General features: G+C 37.8%; 1 protein-coding gene and 1 pseudogene across 2 annotated transcripts; both read left to right on the top strand.

The window, feature by feature from the left end:
* Positions 1–1,551: 1,551 nt before the first annotated feature.
* LOC145958796 (uncharacterized) lies at positions 1,552–3,080 on the top strand. The gene is made up of 3 exons (XM_083076342.1): positions 1,552–1,819; positions 1,871–2,568; positions 2,775–3,080. The coding sequence occupies exons 1-3, from the start codon at positions 1,552–1,554 to the stop codon at positions 3,078–3,080; spliced, it is 1,272 nt and encodes a 423-aa protein (XP_082932468.1).
* Positions 3,081–13,245: 10,165 nt separating this feature from the next.
* LOC109796850 (putative serine/threonine-protein kinase WNK9) lies at positions 13,246–16,787 on the top strand (annotated as a pseudogene). Its single transcript, XR_014427571.1, has 7 exons — positions 13,246–13,592; positions 13,670–13,707; positions 13,812–14,039; positions 14,120–14,340; positions 14,764–14,921; positions 15,010–15,436; positions 15,537–16,787. The product of XR_014427571.1 is annotated as a putative serine/threonine-protein kinase WNK9 (transcript).
* Positions 16,788–18,002: the final 1,215 nt, after the last annotated feature.

Below are 18,002 nucleotides of genomic sequence, written 5' to 3'. Positions count from 1 at the left end.
TCGATAGTGATATACAGAGAAAATGCACTCATGGCAGTGCTGCAAGCAAATATATATGTTGTCATATTTTCCAAGAAGTTAACCAAGTAACTCATCTTTTACTCAAATGAGATGAAGTTATGAGCGATAGGTTACATTTCGGGTGTTTAAGTCCTCTTAAACACAATATATATATATATATATATATATATATATATATATATATATATAAATATAAGTACAATTTTTATATATATAAAAAAATCGATTAGACTTACATACATAATCAATTTTATACCCACTCTCCATATTGTCATGTTAAATTATATTTTTAGCTTATTTATTTTTACTATTTTTAAATAGCTTAACTTATTTTAAAAAAATTTAAAATGTTCAATATATTTTTTTTTAAAATTAACACTAATAATATTAATTAAATCATATAGAAAGACAATATCATTTAAAAATTAAAAAATTAAAATTGATTGAAATTAAGAAAAATAATTAATTTAGTTGATAACAATAATTTTTTTATTATTTATATATTTGAAAATTATCCTTATACTATTTCTCTTTCATAACTAATATCCATATATCTTCTAACTAATTAGTATAAATGTCTTAACTTCTAAGTAATTAAAGTGCATAATCTTTAAAAAGTTTATAATTAATATATTTTATTAAATTAAAACAATACACTTTATTTAGTAATATTTTATTCTAAAATAATTAATATATAAGATAATATAAATTAATTATTATATAAATAAACAAATATTTTTTTAAATTTGATCTTATAAATAATAATAAAGATAGTAATTGTACTGACCGCATTTCGCACCCGGGCTCTAAGCCCGGGTTGACAATATAAGGGTCATCCCAGGCACGCGATGAACCACACCCGAGCCCGAAGATCTCGTCCCAAGACCGGAACCGCCCTCCAAATATATTATACGGACAACATATCTCATCTCAGGCCAAGGCCCAAAGCAACCCTAAATCACCTCAAGGTACGTGCAATATATATATGAGACTATTATTCATGCAAACCCTAACTTTGGCATCGGAGTCTCTTTTGCAGGTACCTCCCCCATCTTGGAGCACCAATACATCAGCAAAGGAGGCTCACCGATCTTACCTGGCGGATCAGCTCTACAGCAGATTTCCAGTAAGAACATTCACCGATCTTACCCGGCGGATCAACTCTACAGCATATTTCTAGTAAGAACATTTGGCGCCCACCGTGGGGCCCGATCAGACCAAGCTCTCATCGGCCACCTGCATGGTTTCTACCAGAAGCCACATTAGACGAGCAATAGATAACACAAGCAATTCAACTACCATGGACAGCGACACCGCGACCCTGAGGCAGTTGGTCGAACAAGTCGAGCAGATGCGGCGACAGCACGACGCCGACCTCCAGAATATGCGTGTCCAGCATGAGAATGACCTCGCGGCGATGCGCACCGCTAACGAAGCAGACCTAGCGGCGCTACGCGTCGAGAAACGAGCGCATCCGCGCCCAGCTCCCCCGGCATCGCCCCGGCCAACCATCGCACGACAGCGGTGACCATGAGGAGGAGGCGCATTCAGCCTCCCATTCCCAAGCAACCACCAAGGCACCACATTCACGGCCCGCCACGCACCGGTCTCATGCATCAACGCACAGATCAGGGCAGGGCACCAGCAAGGCCCCCACTCATGTCTCCGAGGGCCAAGAGCCTTTCTGCCGTCATCCCTTTGTGGACGGCATCATTGAGACTCCGTTACCTCACGGGTGGAAGCCCCTCCACCTTGACCGCTACGACGGCACTACGGACCCCGATGAGCACGTCGACGCGTACACAACTCAGGTAAACCTTTACACTAACAGTGACGCTATACTGTGCAGGGTTTTCCCCGACCTCGCTTAAAGGACCCGCACTCTATTGGTACACTCAACTGCCGGCAGGGTCCATCGACAATTTCGCCACCCTGGTGCGGCGGTTCACGGCACAGTACGCCACTAGCCGACCTCACCACACAACCTCGGCCGCCTTGGCCAACCTCAGACAGAACGACGACGAGCCCCTACGGGCCTTCATGGAGCGCTTCTCTAACATATCAGTCCGGATCCGGAATCTAAACCCGGAAGTCGCCCTACACGCCATGCTCATGGCACTGAAACCTGGATCGTTCGTCGACAGCCTGTGTCGCGACGCCCCCCGCGATATGGACGAACTGCGCGCCTGCGCCGCCGGCTACATTCAAATGGAGGAGCACGCAGCCTTCCGCGACCAGGTTCGCGGTAAGGGCCCCGCCAAACCAGAACAGGGCCACAAAGACAAGGTTAAAGTCAACAACGACAGCCAATTCAAGAAGTCGGTCAGGACAAACAGAGCCGGGAGGTACGGCTTCTACACCCCTCTGAACGCCCCAAGAGTCCACATTTTGGAGGAAGCCAGTAACAACAACCTGCTAGACCTCCCACCACCCGGCCACACACCAAACAGTGCTGACAAGTCCAAACACTGTCGGTATCACAGAAACTATGGCCATACCACAGACGAGTGCCGCACACTCCGGGACCGCATCGAGGAACTCATCCAGGCAGGCCCACCTCGGCCACTACATCCAGCGACAGCCAGGCTCCCGAGGTGGCCCGGGAGGCCGGGGACGCGGGAGAGGCCGCGGATCAGGAGCTCGCACGGACCTACCCATAGGACCTCATGAAAACGCCAATGGCGCAGTACAGGCTGAAATAAGCCAGGAGACCGAACCAGCCCCCCTGTGGGGAATAATCAACACAATTGCAGGCGGCTTCGCCGGAGGAGGTGCCCAGCAGCTCATCCCGAAAAAGACACCTCCGCAGTATCAACTGCGCCCTTTCCACTGCCTCGATCTCCTACAAGAGCTCACCACCAATCTCTTTCTCCGACGAGGACTACGCGGGGATCAACCCTAACCAAGATGACCCCATGGTCATCGGGGTAGAAATCGCAAACTGGGAAGTCCAAAAGACACTCATCGACCAGGGGAGCTCGGCAGACGTCCTGTATTGGCCATACATTCCTCAAGCTCGACGTCCCTCACTCTCATCCAGCCGCATACAGAACCCCTAGTTGGCTTTGCCGGTGAACGGGTCCACACCCGCGGATACGTAGACCTGCTCACAAACCTTTGGCACACCCCCGGACGCCAGAAAGAGTCATGGTTCGATACCTCCTCGTGGAGGCCAACACCTCCTATAACATCATAATCGGGAGGCCGACCTTAAATCATCTCGGCGCGGTGGTATCCACCCCGCACCTCACCATGAAGTTCCCAGGAAAGGACGAAAAAAATTATCTCCGTCAGAGCAAACCAGAAGACAGCTCGGCAGTGCTACGCCGAAAGCCTGAGGATCTCCGTGTCCGGCAAGGAGGGCAAGAAGAGTCCCCCCACTACATGCCCCTAGACTCTAATTTCACATTTGTAAAAGCGAAACCGCGCACTCCTTTTCCCACCTCCGTCCTAAACTGAGAGGGTTTTTAACGAGGCACGGCAGGATTATCTAATAATATTATCCTTTTCGCTCACTCATTGCATTTCCTTAAATATTACTGTATCAACCACTGTAAACACGAAAATAGAACCCCCGTAATCCAATCGCGCGCGTAAAACTCGAGGTCGAGTACGAACCCCCGGTATCCCTGATAAAGGTCGAGTTCGAACCTTAAAAATGTAAACCCGAGGTCGAGTACGAACCCCGGTATCCTTGATAAAGGTCGAGTTCGTACCTTAAAAATGTAAAACCGAGGTCGAGTACGAACCCCCGGTATCCTTGATAAAGATCGAGTTCGAACCTTAAAAATGTAAACCCGAGGTCGAGTACGAACCCCGGTCTCCTTGATACAGGTCGAGTTCGTACCTTAAAAATGTAAACCCGAGGTCGAGTACGAACCCCGATATCCTTGATAAAGGTCGAGTACGAACCTTAAAAATGTAAACCCGGGGTCAAACACGAACCCCCGGTACCCTCGCTAAAAGGTCGAGTACGAACCTTAGTTCAATCATTTACGTCCAAACCCGGGGTCAAACACGAACCCCGGTACTCTCGCTGAAAGGTCGAGTACGAACCTTAGTGCAATCATTACGTCCAATACCCGGGGTCAAACACGAGCCCCGGTACTCTCGCTAAAAATGTAAACTCGAGGTTGAGTACGAACCCCGGTATCCTTGATAAAGGTCGAGTAAGAACCTTAAAAATGTAAACCCGAGGTCGAGTACGAACCCCGGTATCCTTGATAAAGGTCGAGTACGAACCTTAAAAAATGTAAACCCGGGGTCAAACACGAGCCCCCGGTACTCTCGCTAAAAGGTCGAATACGAACCCTTAGTTCAATCATTTACGTCCAAACCCGGGGTCAAACACGAACCACGGTACTCTCGCTGAAAGGTCGAGTACGAACCTTAGTTCAATCATTACGTCCAAACCCGGGGTCAAACACGAGCCCCGGTACTCCCGCTAAAAGGTCGAATACGAACCTTAAACTAATCATCCGCATAAACCCGAGGTCGAGAACGAACCCCGGCATTCCCATTAACCAAAATACCCCTGCTCAAAAACACGAAATACCCCTGCTCAATAGACGAAATCGAACCTCCATTAACCAAGTCATCACAAAGGGAGGTAAAATGTGAATCCCAAACACGTCACTTCCGGGTTCGAAACATACGAACCCCAATATCATCACCTAAGGTCGAGTTCGAACCATGGCTGAATCGCCCACGCACATCCAAGACCAAGTTGTGATACGCCCCATTCCCAAATTAAGCATAAGCAAAAACCCAGGTCGCACACGGACCTCAGAACGCGAACCCTAACGATCACGTCAAAAATCCGATACGAACCTTAAGGCAGTCGCCCCAATCAAACTCACAAAAAGGGTACGAACCATAACAGCACCCAAGGCCAAGACTAGAGCCATCACTCAAAACTGAGGTCTCACTCAAACAAACAAGTCAAACACGAGACAAGCCCAGAGCATGAAGGAAGAAAAGCACATATATCTATACAACTCCAAGTTTACAACTAGTTCGGTGCACGAAACAAAGAAAAAGGAAACAAAAATTACAAAGACAGCCTAGGCGAAGGCATTTTCACTGGAACTTTCGTTAACATCGTCCTCCGGAACAATCCTCCCACAGCGGACCACCTTCTCCACATGCATCGAAGAGAAGTCGAACCCGGGAGCAAGAAGCCGTGCCTGACGAGCAGCCTTCTGAAAGCCCCTCTTATGCTCCGCCACGACGGAGCGTTCCACCTCGGCGAGCCGTCCTTCCCCCGCTGCCAACTCTGCGAGCTCTACCCTCAGCGCAGTAATCTCATCCTCTCGACCGCCCATAATGGCCTCATTACGGAGACGATCTTCAGCCGCCGCCGCCAACTCCCCCTTTAGAGAGGCCACAACATCCTCTAGGACACGCACCTGGTCGCGGGAGGACGTCACCTCGTCCTCCAAAGAGCGGGCCCGCGCCTGGGAGAAGGCGGCGAGTTCCTGCAGCTCCCCCACCCGAGAAGCATAAGCCTCATTGGACCGCAATGCAATCTCAAGAGATTTCTGCACCCGCGCAAGGTCGCTACGCGCAGTTTGAAGTCCAGCCTCCCGCCGTTTCGCCTCATCAAGGGCCGCGGTGAGAGTCTTGTTATCCTCCCTCAGGATCTTGTTCGCTTCCTTCCATGGCTGAAGTCGGCCCCTCACCTTAGCCAGCTCCTGCTCTTGCTTAGCCAGCTCCTGCTGCTGCTTGGCCAAGTCTTCTCGCTGCTGGCCCCACATGGGTTTCTAGTGACCCATTATGCCCATCACCCTCTGCAGCATGACCTGGGCCGCATCAAAACTGTCATCGGGACCGATCCTGTCAATCAACCCCTGGTCATCGGAGCTCAACGAACCCTGAGGAAAGAACCTCTCTGCGGTCACCCCCGCGCTCCACAATGAATCCATGTCGGCGGACGCACTCACATGATCCAGCTGCACCTTATCTATCCCCTTTCCAAAGCGATGGGACAGATATTGGGTCCCGGCCGGCCCCTGCGATGAGCCCGCCTGCGGCGCTGAACCTGCGGCAGAGGATGGCCCTCCCTGCTCAGCACCTAGAAAGTCCACTTTAGGGACTTCCGACTCCGCCTGCAAAAACCAGTCCCACGTCAAAAATAAACAAGGAGGCATACGCGAAAGCCATCAAAACAAAGAGACTAGACTCACCCCAGCAGCCTGGGCGGCCAGCCCAGAAGCCTGCACCTCAGGCTCAGCGACATTACCCGCCTGTACCTCAGGCCCAGAGGCATTCCCCGCCTACAAAAAAAAATGGAACTAACACGAAAACTGCGAGTAAACGATAAGCTATTCACCTCGGCGTCCGGTGCAGTAGGCCCAACACCCTGCATCGCCTCCGCCGTACCCACCGGAGAAGCCCCCTTGGCCAGAGGGCTGTCGGTGAGATCCACAGCGTTCGCAACCTGGGAGGTCGCCCCCTCGACATCGCGAGAAGCGGAGGTCCCCCCGAGCTCCCCCTCCCCCCTCTTCCTCTTCCGGTGGGTCTTCAGGGGGACAGCATCCTCCTCCGGAGGCTCGGGAACCTCGAGCTCGGTAACATTGTAGCGGTGCTTAAGCTGACGCCACAAATTTCTGCCCATAATGCCTGTACAAAAGAAACGAAAACACGTCAACAGACGGCAACCGCACAAGCCCTAACGGCCGAACAGAACACAGGATACTCACTCTCTAGGCCCCTCTCCCGGTAAGGCGAATTCGTAAGCGACAAGATGAGCTTGCAATCCAACGGACGCGGGAGCGCGACAAGATTCTTGATGGTCGCCGCCTCCGCGGTCGTCACCTTCAAACCCCCTAAACCATGAAACCTAGATGGTTTGGGACACCAGTAAAACGGAAACCTCGGCAAGCCGCCGAAGTAGAATACCTCATCCTCTAAAGGGTCAACACCCACGAGGGCAACCCGAAAAAAACTCCTGCTTGAAATTCTTGTACGAGTGGGAGTAGGGAGTAAACAAACCCCCAGCCCTACTCCTACTCAGGGCCAAAATACCGTAGGGCGGAGCGCCCATCTTCAACTGGTAAAAGTGGAGGAAGACGCGGAGAGACACCTCTATACCAAGGACTGTACATAGGACCTGAAAGGCCCTCAAGAAACCCCAGCTATTGGGATGCAACTGGTACGGAGCCGAATTAATAAAATTCAAAAAGTCACACTCAAACTGAGTGAAAGGAAGACAGATGCCCAAATCCCTGAAAAAACACTGATAGACATAGAAATGGGGGGATCAATAGACCTCCCCATATACACACCCTCATCGGCCTGACAAGGCTCGAGCCGAATCATATGGGAGACTGAAGGATCGCAAACCCTATGCGTCCGCCGAAGCGCATTCACTTCAAGAAAGGAGCGGAAAACGCTCTGAGCATCAGCCACCTCAGGCTTAACCCAGTCGAAACCAGGAATGCCTGGCTCCGACCCCCTGTGCGGCGGTGGATCCGCCGTCTGGGCAGTAACCCTCCCGGCGGTCACCGCCCTACCACGCGCCTTACCTCTGGCAGACCCAGAAGACCCTACGCCACTTCCACCAGCCATCAAGAAGGAGTGCAAGAAAGAGAAAGAGAAAAGGATACCCAGGAAAGATCTGATAAAACGAGAAAGGAAATGTATAAAAAGGAAGTATCTGGTATCTGGTACTCCTCCCCAGAAAACGAGCCTAACAAAAAAAAGGGTTACCGGAAACACGAAGTTGAAGGAAGACGAAAAGAAGCAAAGAAAACCCTCGCACACTCGAGAAGGCAAGAGGAAAACAAAGATGTAAAAGCAAAGAGGCGCGAGAAGAGAGAAAGGCTAAAACTCTCCCCAAAATTCAAAACCGACGCGACACGTGTCAGTCGAAAGGCACACCTGACGACACACTTATTACAAAACCATCATTACATAACCGTCACTGCCCCTAATGCGTCAATCAAACGTCTCCAGAACGTGAACAGTCGCAACACGTGGCGAACCTCCAGTTAGCGTATGCGCAAAGCCACTTCTCCTCTAACGAGCCCGGCCTTAACTCCTTGGCCTACGGCCTTCGGAGCTCGGGGGGCTAGTGTACTGACCGCATTTCGCACCCGGACTCTAAGCCCGGGTTGACAATATAAGGGTCATCCCGGGCACGCGCTAAACCACACCCGAGCCCGGAGATCTCGTCCCAAGACCGGAACCGCCCTCCAAATATATTATACGACAACATATCTCATCTCAGGCCCAAGGCCCAAAGCAACCCTAAATCACCTCAAGGTACGTGCATTATATATATGAGACTATTATTCATGCAAACCCTAACTTTGGCATCGGAGTCTCTTTTGCAGGTACCTCACCCATCTTGGAGCACTAATACATCAGCAAATGAGGCTCATCGATCTTACCCGGCGGATCAGCTCTACAGCAGATTTCCGGTAAAAACAATAATATATTTTATTTAATTAGAAAAAATTACTTTTTTATGAATTTTTACTTAATATCCTCAAGTAATCATTTAAGATGCATAATCATCTTAAAATAATAAATAAAAAAAAAGTAAAATCTAAGATGAAATAACTAAAGTGGAATTAAATGATACGTTTTCCATGATAAAAAAGAATGATACCCTTCCTTTAACGAATGATACCTTTTCCCCTGAAGTTGAGGTCATGATAAGTCTTTGGTTTAGTTTTGAGTTTGAATCTTAATTGTACGGAATACACGGAATCCGTGGCAACACGTCAGATTTGGAATTTTGATAGGCTTTGTTTTCAACATGCTTTTCTTAAAGTCTTATCCATCTTATTTAAGTTAACACGACTTTAAATGTTAATTAAATGCTTATTATCAACGAATTTATTAATTTTTAATTTTAATTTTTTAAGTTAATAAATTTTATTTTCAAATGTTAATATAATTTTGAGAATATAGTATATGTATCTTATTCAATAAAAAGTTATCATGTAAGTTAATTTTATTGATTTTGATAATAATTATTTCAAAATTATACTAAAGTTACTTATAATTCATTAATAGTGCAAAAATTTTAACACTAACAATATTTATTAAACTCTATAATTTTTAATTACTTGTGTATAATTTTAACTTTTGAAAAAAATTTATATGTATTCTTATTTACACTTGAGAGTGGTTAGTACACATTTACAGTTGGATAACCAAATTACATTTGGCGTTGTTTTCTGTTTAATTATTATGTGTGAGTAAATGCCGCTAAGCCGAAAGGTGAAAACTTTAGCCCAATTATTACCTTAGCTTCTCACTTTTAATATTCCCAAAAGAAATGTCCCAATGTCAGATTTTCTTTTGATTTAATATATATATATATATATATATATATAAATAAAGAGATATTCGCTCAATTCAATAATTTATATTATTTTTTAACGATTTAATTGTTAAATTTTAAATTTTTAATACATCTATTAAGTTGGTAAAATTTTAAAATATTTAATAATTTATTTTATTAATTCAAATTATCGTATAAAATAATTTTATAATTATTTAAAAATTTTAATTAATGAAATGAAATATTAAATAATTTTTATTTTTTTTTAAATTTATAAATTTAATCTATATATTAAAAAATTTAAATTTAATGATTAAATCATTAAAATTTGATTTAAAATATATATTATTAAATGAACAAATTTAGACAATTTATTTGTAGAATAAATGAATTTCTCATATATATATATATATAGTCTAGTATAGTGTTAATTAAAAAATATTAAAAAGAAAATGAAATTAAATATAAGTTGTTATATATCAAACATAAACTATCAGTTTGCATATAAATATTTTTTGAGACAATTTTTTAATTGAAAAGCTTTTAAAAATTTTCTTAATTTCTTATCAAATTTAATTTTATATTTATTTATGATATTAAATTTTAATATTTCTAAAATAAATTATTAATAGATAAAAAAATAATTTTGTCATAATATAAAATATTTATTTTAAATATATATATATATATATAAATTAAATAATATATATAAATCTAAATATAATATTTATTTGTATATTTTATTTATTATAAATTTTAATTATATTTAATAAATATTTACCGTGAAATGCATATACTGAAATATTAATCAAATAATGTAATGCAACATCCCTGAAAAAAATGCGTTGCAGCAAATCAGTAAAAAAAAAAAAAAAAAAAAAAAAAACAAAGTAATAGTTATTGCTTTTCATTTTCTTTCTTGTAATGATAACTCAATATTCATTGTTTTAAAAATAAAGAGAATAAAAGCAGATGATAAATAAAAAATTTAAAATTTAAAATTTATTTGGTCTCCAAATTTTTTTTAATATGTGATTTTGGTTTTTAAAATTATTTTATTATAAATTTGGTTCTTCCTAATTTTCAAAATTAAATAATAATGGTCTATCTATATTAATATATATATATATATATATATATATATATATAATTAAATAAAAATTGTTGACGTGTTCATGAATAACATTACATCGTAATTAGTTTGTCACATAGAAAATAACAATATTAAAAAACATAATAAATTATTAATTTCAATTGAAAAAAAAGAAAAGAAACACAATATATCTGTAGTAAAAAATACATTTAAAATTTCAATATTATTTTTTTATGCGACTAACTAACTATCAGGTATGGTTGTTTATGATTACATTAGCATTTTTTTTAATTATGAATGATGCGTTAATTAGTGGACTGAAATTATTTACTTTTGAAAACTTTGAGAAACAAATTTACAATAAAAAAATTTGAGAAATAAAAATTATAAAATTATAAAGATCAAATATAAATTTAAGTCAAAATTAAATATGTTTAGTAAAAGAAACAATCTATAAAACAACAATGAAAATGAGGGGGGAGACAAGGTGTAAAAAAAAAGGGAGATCACCCCAAAAAATTATTTTTCTTTTATAAAAATGAGTGCAATTTATGTACCAAATTTTACTCAATTCAAATATCACGAATCTTAAAAGTTCTATACTATTTTTTCCACCTTATTTTATTTGTCATTTTAGTAAAAGAAAAAAGTTAGTGTCATTTGATAATATCAATAAAATGTTAAATGTAACTATATATTGTTATGTGAAAAATATAAATATAGATGAAAATAATAGGTTTAAATATGTTTATTTTCTTAAATTTAGAATAATTTTTTAATTCCTATAATCTAAAAAGTAGTATTATCCCTTAAACCATTAGTAATTTAATTGATAGTGATAAAATGAAATAATTATGTAGTATAGATAAATTTTAATATGATGTTTCTCAAACTAAATAAGATTTTTTTTTTTTAAATTACGAAGATTAAAAAAATTAATTTTAAATTTTAGGTATGAAAGATAATATAATTAATGTGAAAGATACACAATATATTAGAAAATTGCAAAGCTAATTTTAAAATCTAAAATATTAATTATATTTTTAATATTTTTGTAAAAATCTTAAACATAAAAAAATAATGAAGATAATATATATATAAATAAAAGTATAAAGGTTTGTCTCTTACCTTGCAATCTAAAATCCAAATCTTTATCACAAAAAGTCACATTTAATATTAGACTAAATCTCAAATATGATTATCTTTGATAAAAATATTCTTATTAAATTTTTTTTATCACATTCATCTATTTAAAATACCGATAAGAAGCCAAAAAAAAAAAACTATTTAGGCACAATGTAATAGAAGTTGAGATTTTATGTAAAAAAATTTAAGTTCGAATTTTATCATTTCATTGTAATTCACAAATTCCTATAAATAAAAAAAATACAATAACTTTTGTCCTTTTTTTATTTTAGTAAGCAAAACAATTTTTATTGTGATTTTATGATATTAATAAAATATTAAATGCATTTTTTTTATTATATCCTTAACTATATATTGTGAAGTGAAAAAATATAAATATAGATGAAAAATAGTAAGCTTAAATATGTTTTTACTTTTTAAAATTTATGATAAATTTATTTTTATTTTTATTTTTTTTTTAATTTTCATAATAAAAAAAATTTATACTCCCTCATACCACTAGTAGCTTAATTGATAGTGAAATATTAAGACAGTTATGTAACAATAATTTATTTTAATGTGATATTTTTTTATATTAAAATAATATTTTTCTTAAATTTTAGAAATTAAAAAAAAATTTAAATTTAAGAAATAAAAATAAATTTAAACCAAAATAATATAATTAATGTGAAAGATACACGATATATTAAGGGATTACATAATAAATTTTAAAATCTACGACATTAATTATATATTTTAATATTTATTGTAAAAAACTTACACATCAAACAAAACAAAACATAAAATAACGAAGATAATAAGAATATATAAGTTAGTCCTTATCTCTCAATATAATATTCAAATCTTTATCACAAAAAGTGTCACATTTAATGTTCGACGATATCTCATATATGATTATCTTTAAATAAAATACTCTTAAAAAGTTTTATATTACATATATTTATTTAAAAGTACCAAAAGATATCAATAAAAATATAAAAAATACAATTTATTTTTTAGACACGATGTAATGAACTTGTATGACCCAATGTCTTATAATCTTAAACATTATTATTGTTATTGTAATTCATTAATTCCTATAAATTTTAAAAAAAACAATAATCTAAAAAATAGATTGAACTGTCAAATTGCGATTCAAATAAAATCACAAAATCAAACTCGAAAAATCGGTTTTAAAAAAAGGGGTCAAAGTTTGGAAAAAAAAAACTAAATAATAATAAGTCAAAATAAAAAAATATTTAATATAACATCATTTTTTTGGGGTAAAATAATATATATATAACATCATTTAATAACTTATTTAAAGTCTTTTTCATTTTAAATATAAACTTATAATTATAAATAGATAGTTTGTTTGTTATCAAAATTTTAAATTTTTATGTGTATATTAAATATTTACAATTTACAAATTATATTTTATTTTTAATTTCAAGTATTATGAAATTATAATATTATTGATATTTAAAACTATTTTATATTATTATTTATTATTTTATTAATACCAATTCAACCACTACATTATTAAACTGTAAACACGATGAATCCAATTTTTAGAAATAATTTATTTCGCCATACTAGCATTTAATTTTTATGAAAAAAACAAATCTGAATTATGTTTTTTTGTTTACATTTGTGACGTCCCGTGGTGGTGGGTGGCTCCATAATCCAAACCGTCAAAAAAATGGTACTGTAAAGTTGCTCTCATCACTCATGTCTCTCTTTCCTGTTTATTGCTCTATTCAATTTATTCATTATTATTAGATCCAAGTTAATCGTTAATTGTTAAAGTTATTAAACACATTATTTTATATAGAGAGAGTCATAGATAAATTGGTGGAAATATTGTTGTGTCTCTGGTTATGTATTTGCACAAGGAACAAGGAACAAGGAACACGACAGACACAGAAATCTAATCATATCATAAGACAAACGAAACAGAGGATGAACGAGCTTCAAACTGATTCCTCTGCCTCTGCCTCTGCCTCTGCCTCTGACTCTGAGTTTGTTGAACTTGATCCAACTGGCAGATATGGCAGAGTAACCATACCATCCATTACTATAACACCCTCTCTCTTTTAATCTTATTCTCACTTTTTCTCTCTCTCTCTTTGCAGTACAATGAAATCCTCGGCAAAGGAGCTTCCAAGACAGTGTATATCAATATTTCCAGATTTCCCTTTTGTCATTTCTTCAAATTTCCCTTTTTGAGGCTCCTCTGAAATGGGCATTTGATATTTTTATTTTCGATTGATTCAGATACAGAGCATTTGATGAGTATCAAGGGATCGAAGTTGCGTGGAACCAGGTCAAATTGTATGATTTTCTGCAGAGCCCTGAAGATCTCGAGAGACTTTACTGTGAAATTCATCTCCTCAAGACGTTGAAGCACAGAAACATAATGAAATTTTACACGTCTTGGGTCGATACTGCAAACAGAAATATCAACTTTGTCACTGAAATGTTCACTTCTGGCACCCTTAGACAGTGAGTTCCCTTCATTTTTATCTTATTTGTACTTTGGTTTTCTCAGAACTTGTATTTATTTATTTTAATCATGAAAATAGGTATAGACAAAAGCACAAGAGAGTTAACATTAGGGCAGTGAAGCATTGGTGTAGACAGATCCTGAGAGGGCTTCTCTATCTTCATAGCCATGACCCACCTGTGATCCATAGAGATCTCAAATGTGATAATATTTTTATCAATGGAAACCAAGGGGAAGTTAAGATCGGAGATCTTGGGTTGGCAGCAATTCTTCGCAAGTCCCATGCTGCTCATTGTGTAGGTATGTCTATGTCTATTTCTATTTCATGTCAGTATATGTCACATAATCAAGAAAAAAAGAATAAACATTCATTTTGGTCTCTGAATTTGGAAGTCTCCATCATATTAGTCTCTTAAAATTAAAAAGTTGTAAAATTAGTCTTAGGATGTCCTAGTTTTAGGGACTAATATAACACCGTCTTCGAAATTCAGAGAACAAAGCGAGACTTTACTCAAAAAAAAAATAAAAAAATCTGGCCAATTGTAATTAGTTAAGTTCGTTGATGCTTCCTTTTGAAACTGATTTGGCAGTAACATATGAAACTGTATGATGTGTACTGCAAGGTTGGAACAATTGTAATTTAAGGTAGTTTTAGAGGATTGATTTGAACAAGGATGGTAATTCTGATCAGAGTTTTATCTGTTACATTTTGTATTTCCAAAGGAACGCCTGAGTTCATGGCACCAGAAGTTTATGAAGAGTCATATAACGAATTAGTTGACATATATTCATTTGGGATGTGTGTATTAGAAATGATCACATTTGAATACCCTTATAGCGAATGTAGCCATCCAGCACAAATCTACAAGAAAGTTATTTCTGTAAGATTGCTTTCTTTCTCTTTTCCGTTGAATATATGTTTCTTTATTTTGGGAGTAGCAAGATAACAGTCATATTTTATGTCTCCAGGGGAAGAAACCAGATGCCTTGTATAAAGTGAAGGATCCAGAAGTGCGACAATTCGTTGAGAAATGCCTGGCAACAGTGTCTCTAAGGCTCTCTGCTAGGGAGCTTCTAGATGATCCTTTTCTTCAAATTGATGATTACGAGTATGATTTGGGACCAGTGGACAGTGGATCTTATGATGACTTTGGATCTCTTATCCATCAGCCACTCTTTGATCACCGTAGTTATAGTAATTTAAGTACTGAATTTGCAAATGGCTTTGAATATGAAGGAGACTGGTATTCTCATCCGGCTGAGATTGAACCTAGTGGAATCGAACTTTTCGAGTGCCATGATGATGAATCCTCTGAAGATGTTGACATAAGCATCAAAGGCAAGAGGAAAGATGATGGTGCTATCTTTTTGAAACTAAGAATTGCAGACAAAGAAGGTTGGAATGTCACTTTTAATTGTGTTGGTACTTAATCCCCATGACTTGTATATTTCAGGATGGAATTTAAGATTAATAATCTGACTTGTTTATGTGGCAGGCCATATTCGAAATATTCACTTCCCATTTGACATAGAGATGGATACAGCATTAAGCGTAGCCACTGAAATGGTTGCTGAACTCGATATTACTGATCAAGATGTTACCAGAATAGCAGATATGATAGATGGGGAAATTGCTTCGTTGATACCTGAATGGAAGCCAGGACCGGGAATTGAAGAAACTAATCATTTTGTAAATAAACAAAATTTTCATAATTGTGTGTCTAATCATACTTCTGGTGTTGTGGATTTTGTTTCACATAATCAAAGTGGAAAGAACTCGCAGCTTCCTCTATGCTCTAGCTTTGGATGTACTTCAATGCATGGGCGGTTTGAGGAGATTACCTTACAATTTGAGTATGACAAGCATGTGGGAAGGGATGCACCACCTAACGAATCGCAGTATCAGGAGTTATGGAATCATCAAGAAAGTTGTGAGGTGAGTCCAGTAGAGTCTGATCAAAGTCAATCTGATGAACAATATGAGCAATTAGATAAATCAGTTTCAGCAGAAGACAAAGTTTGTCAAGAAACCAAGTTTGCACATGATACCGGAAACTCCGCACGTAGTTTATCAAGAAATCATTTCTCTAGTATGCGGTTTTTATGTTTTGGCCGATCTTTTAATAAATATAAGAAAGAGGTTCAACAAGAATTGAGATGGAAAAAAGCAAAACACCAAATGGAGTCAAGGAAACTTAGGGATAAACTGTTTGGCATAGCAGCTAAATCTTCACATTCTAGTAGCAGAGAGCACAAAACAGAACAAGGCATTTATTATGCCACCTTCATTGACAGAAACAGTAAAAGGAGTGGACCATGGGATTCACTTGAAACCCTTGGATAATTTCTGGAATTATGATTCCAGTTCGTTCCTATTCTCAAGTCCAAAAGACCCACCCCCAAAATTGTGAGGTGATGTGTTCTCATGAATAAGGTATGGTTACTTCAAAGAGTTTCTACACAGGGTTGCTTCCAGACACTCTACAAAGGACAGTTTCCCTTCCTGTTGATGCTGTGGATACATAATTTTATGACAGTCACTGAATTCTTTTGTGCATTATGTACATACATAGAGTCTTACTGTCTTAGAGGCTACATCCTACATGATTTCAACACCCCACCTTTTTTTTTTCTTGGAATTTCAATTTCCCCACAAAGATACCAAATCCTTTTCTTACAGAAGTATCAATATACAGTACAATGTCATGTCATATATTTTGAATAAACAGATCTTTATTTTATTTTCATTTTTGGTGAGAATGGGGGATCGTGAACGTGGTTTGTGTAGTACCGAGTTTAACAATCGGTCAAGTCTGCGATTTTGTCCAGGTCTTTATTGGAAACAAATATTGGAATTATTAGTAATGAGAAAACAACGTCAGAGTTGCATGTATGTTTTTTTCTAAATAGAACTACAATAATTGTGGTGGCAACTAGGTCAAATTCGCCCTTTAAACTTAATGCGCGTGGAGATTCAACCCAATTGCCAATTGGTGTCTGTCCATTTAATTTAGTCAATTAGCCTTTATGATTCTTCCAAAACAACGAGCACATTCTAGAGCTCTTGGTGGAACCACCCGTCTGCTTGTTTCTAAATTCCAAACAAATCAACTAAATGTCTAAATGAGTAGTTGTTACGCTGTCACACACTGTTGCTTCTTTGAAATTACTCTCTGTTCGCTTGTACGTTTGTCTAAAATTGGTATTTAAAGAGGGCAAAAGTCGTTCATTTTTCATGTGCATGGGAATTGGGAAGTGAAGGAAGGGGCTGAAGGCACGTTGACAAATGAGTAATGACAATGCATTAATGCAATAAATTATTTCTGACGTTTTTTTTAAGACCGTGTACATGTCCGTACAATATTCCAGTTTCCAAGATTTTCGTTGATCATTTTTTTTAAGAGTCTATTTAGATTATTTTTTTTTTATAATTATTGAAGTCAAATTCAATATAAAAAATTTACATTTTACAATTCACTTAACTTAACCAAACAAACTAGATTGATTCCCGTGGATGGTAATGTATATGAATAACACTCAAAATGAATTCTACTTCCAATTATATCATAAAAAAGAAAAATAATTATTTATTATTTTATCTTCACCATAAAAAAATACGGTAATTACTCATTTTTCGCTATCAAGTCAATCCAAACGCTAATATACTATTATTTGGCGTGCCAGTTCCGACTGGGCGTTGGCCGATTGGATGGTTTATATTTCTGAACTTTTTGCTTATCCCATTGCCCTCAGCTTTGTCTCTTTTCAAAAGTAAATCGATTAATTGGACCCAAGAAACAGGTATAGGGTATTGTATATTTCTATGCGTGCTTTCTGGATTTGGATTCTGTTTACAGAACTACATAAGTAACTTTTTATTGATTGCCAATATAAAAAAATTTATATTGAGTGTACCATAATTAAATATCATTTGGAGATGTTGACCTTTTCTGAGGTGCCAT

Source organism: Cajanus cajan, chromosome 6 (assembly GCF_000230855.2).
Source record: "Cajanus cajan strain Asha chromosome 6, NIPB_CcT2T_4, whole genome shotgun sequence".
In the NCBI taxonomy this organism is placed as follows: Eukaryota; Viridiplantae; Streptophyta; class Magnoliopsida; order Fabales; family Fabaceae; genus Cajanus; species Cajanus cajan.
The sequence above is the reverse complement of the archived record's forward strand: the minus strand, read 5'-3'. Positions and strand labels throughout refer to the sequence as shown.

Excerpts from the sequence above, each read along its gene's own strand:
- LOC145958796 (XM_083076342.1), top strand. The coding sequence starts at position 1,552 with ATGAGGAGGAGGCGCATTCAGCCTCCCATTCCCAAGCAACCACCAAGG. Across the intron at positions 1,820-1,870 it reads CCCGATGAGCACGTCGACGC|GGTTTTCCCCGACCTCGCTT; the intron begins GTACACAACTCA and ends TATACTGTGCAG. Across the intron at positions 2,569-2,774 it reads GCATCGAGGAACTCATCCAG|GCGGCTTCGCCGGAGGAGGT; the intron begins GCAGGCCCACCT and ends ACACAATTGCAG.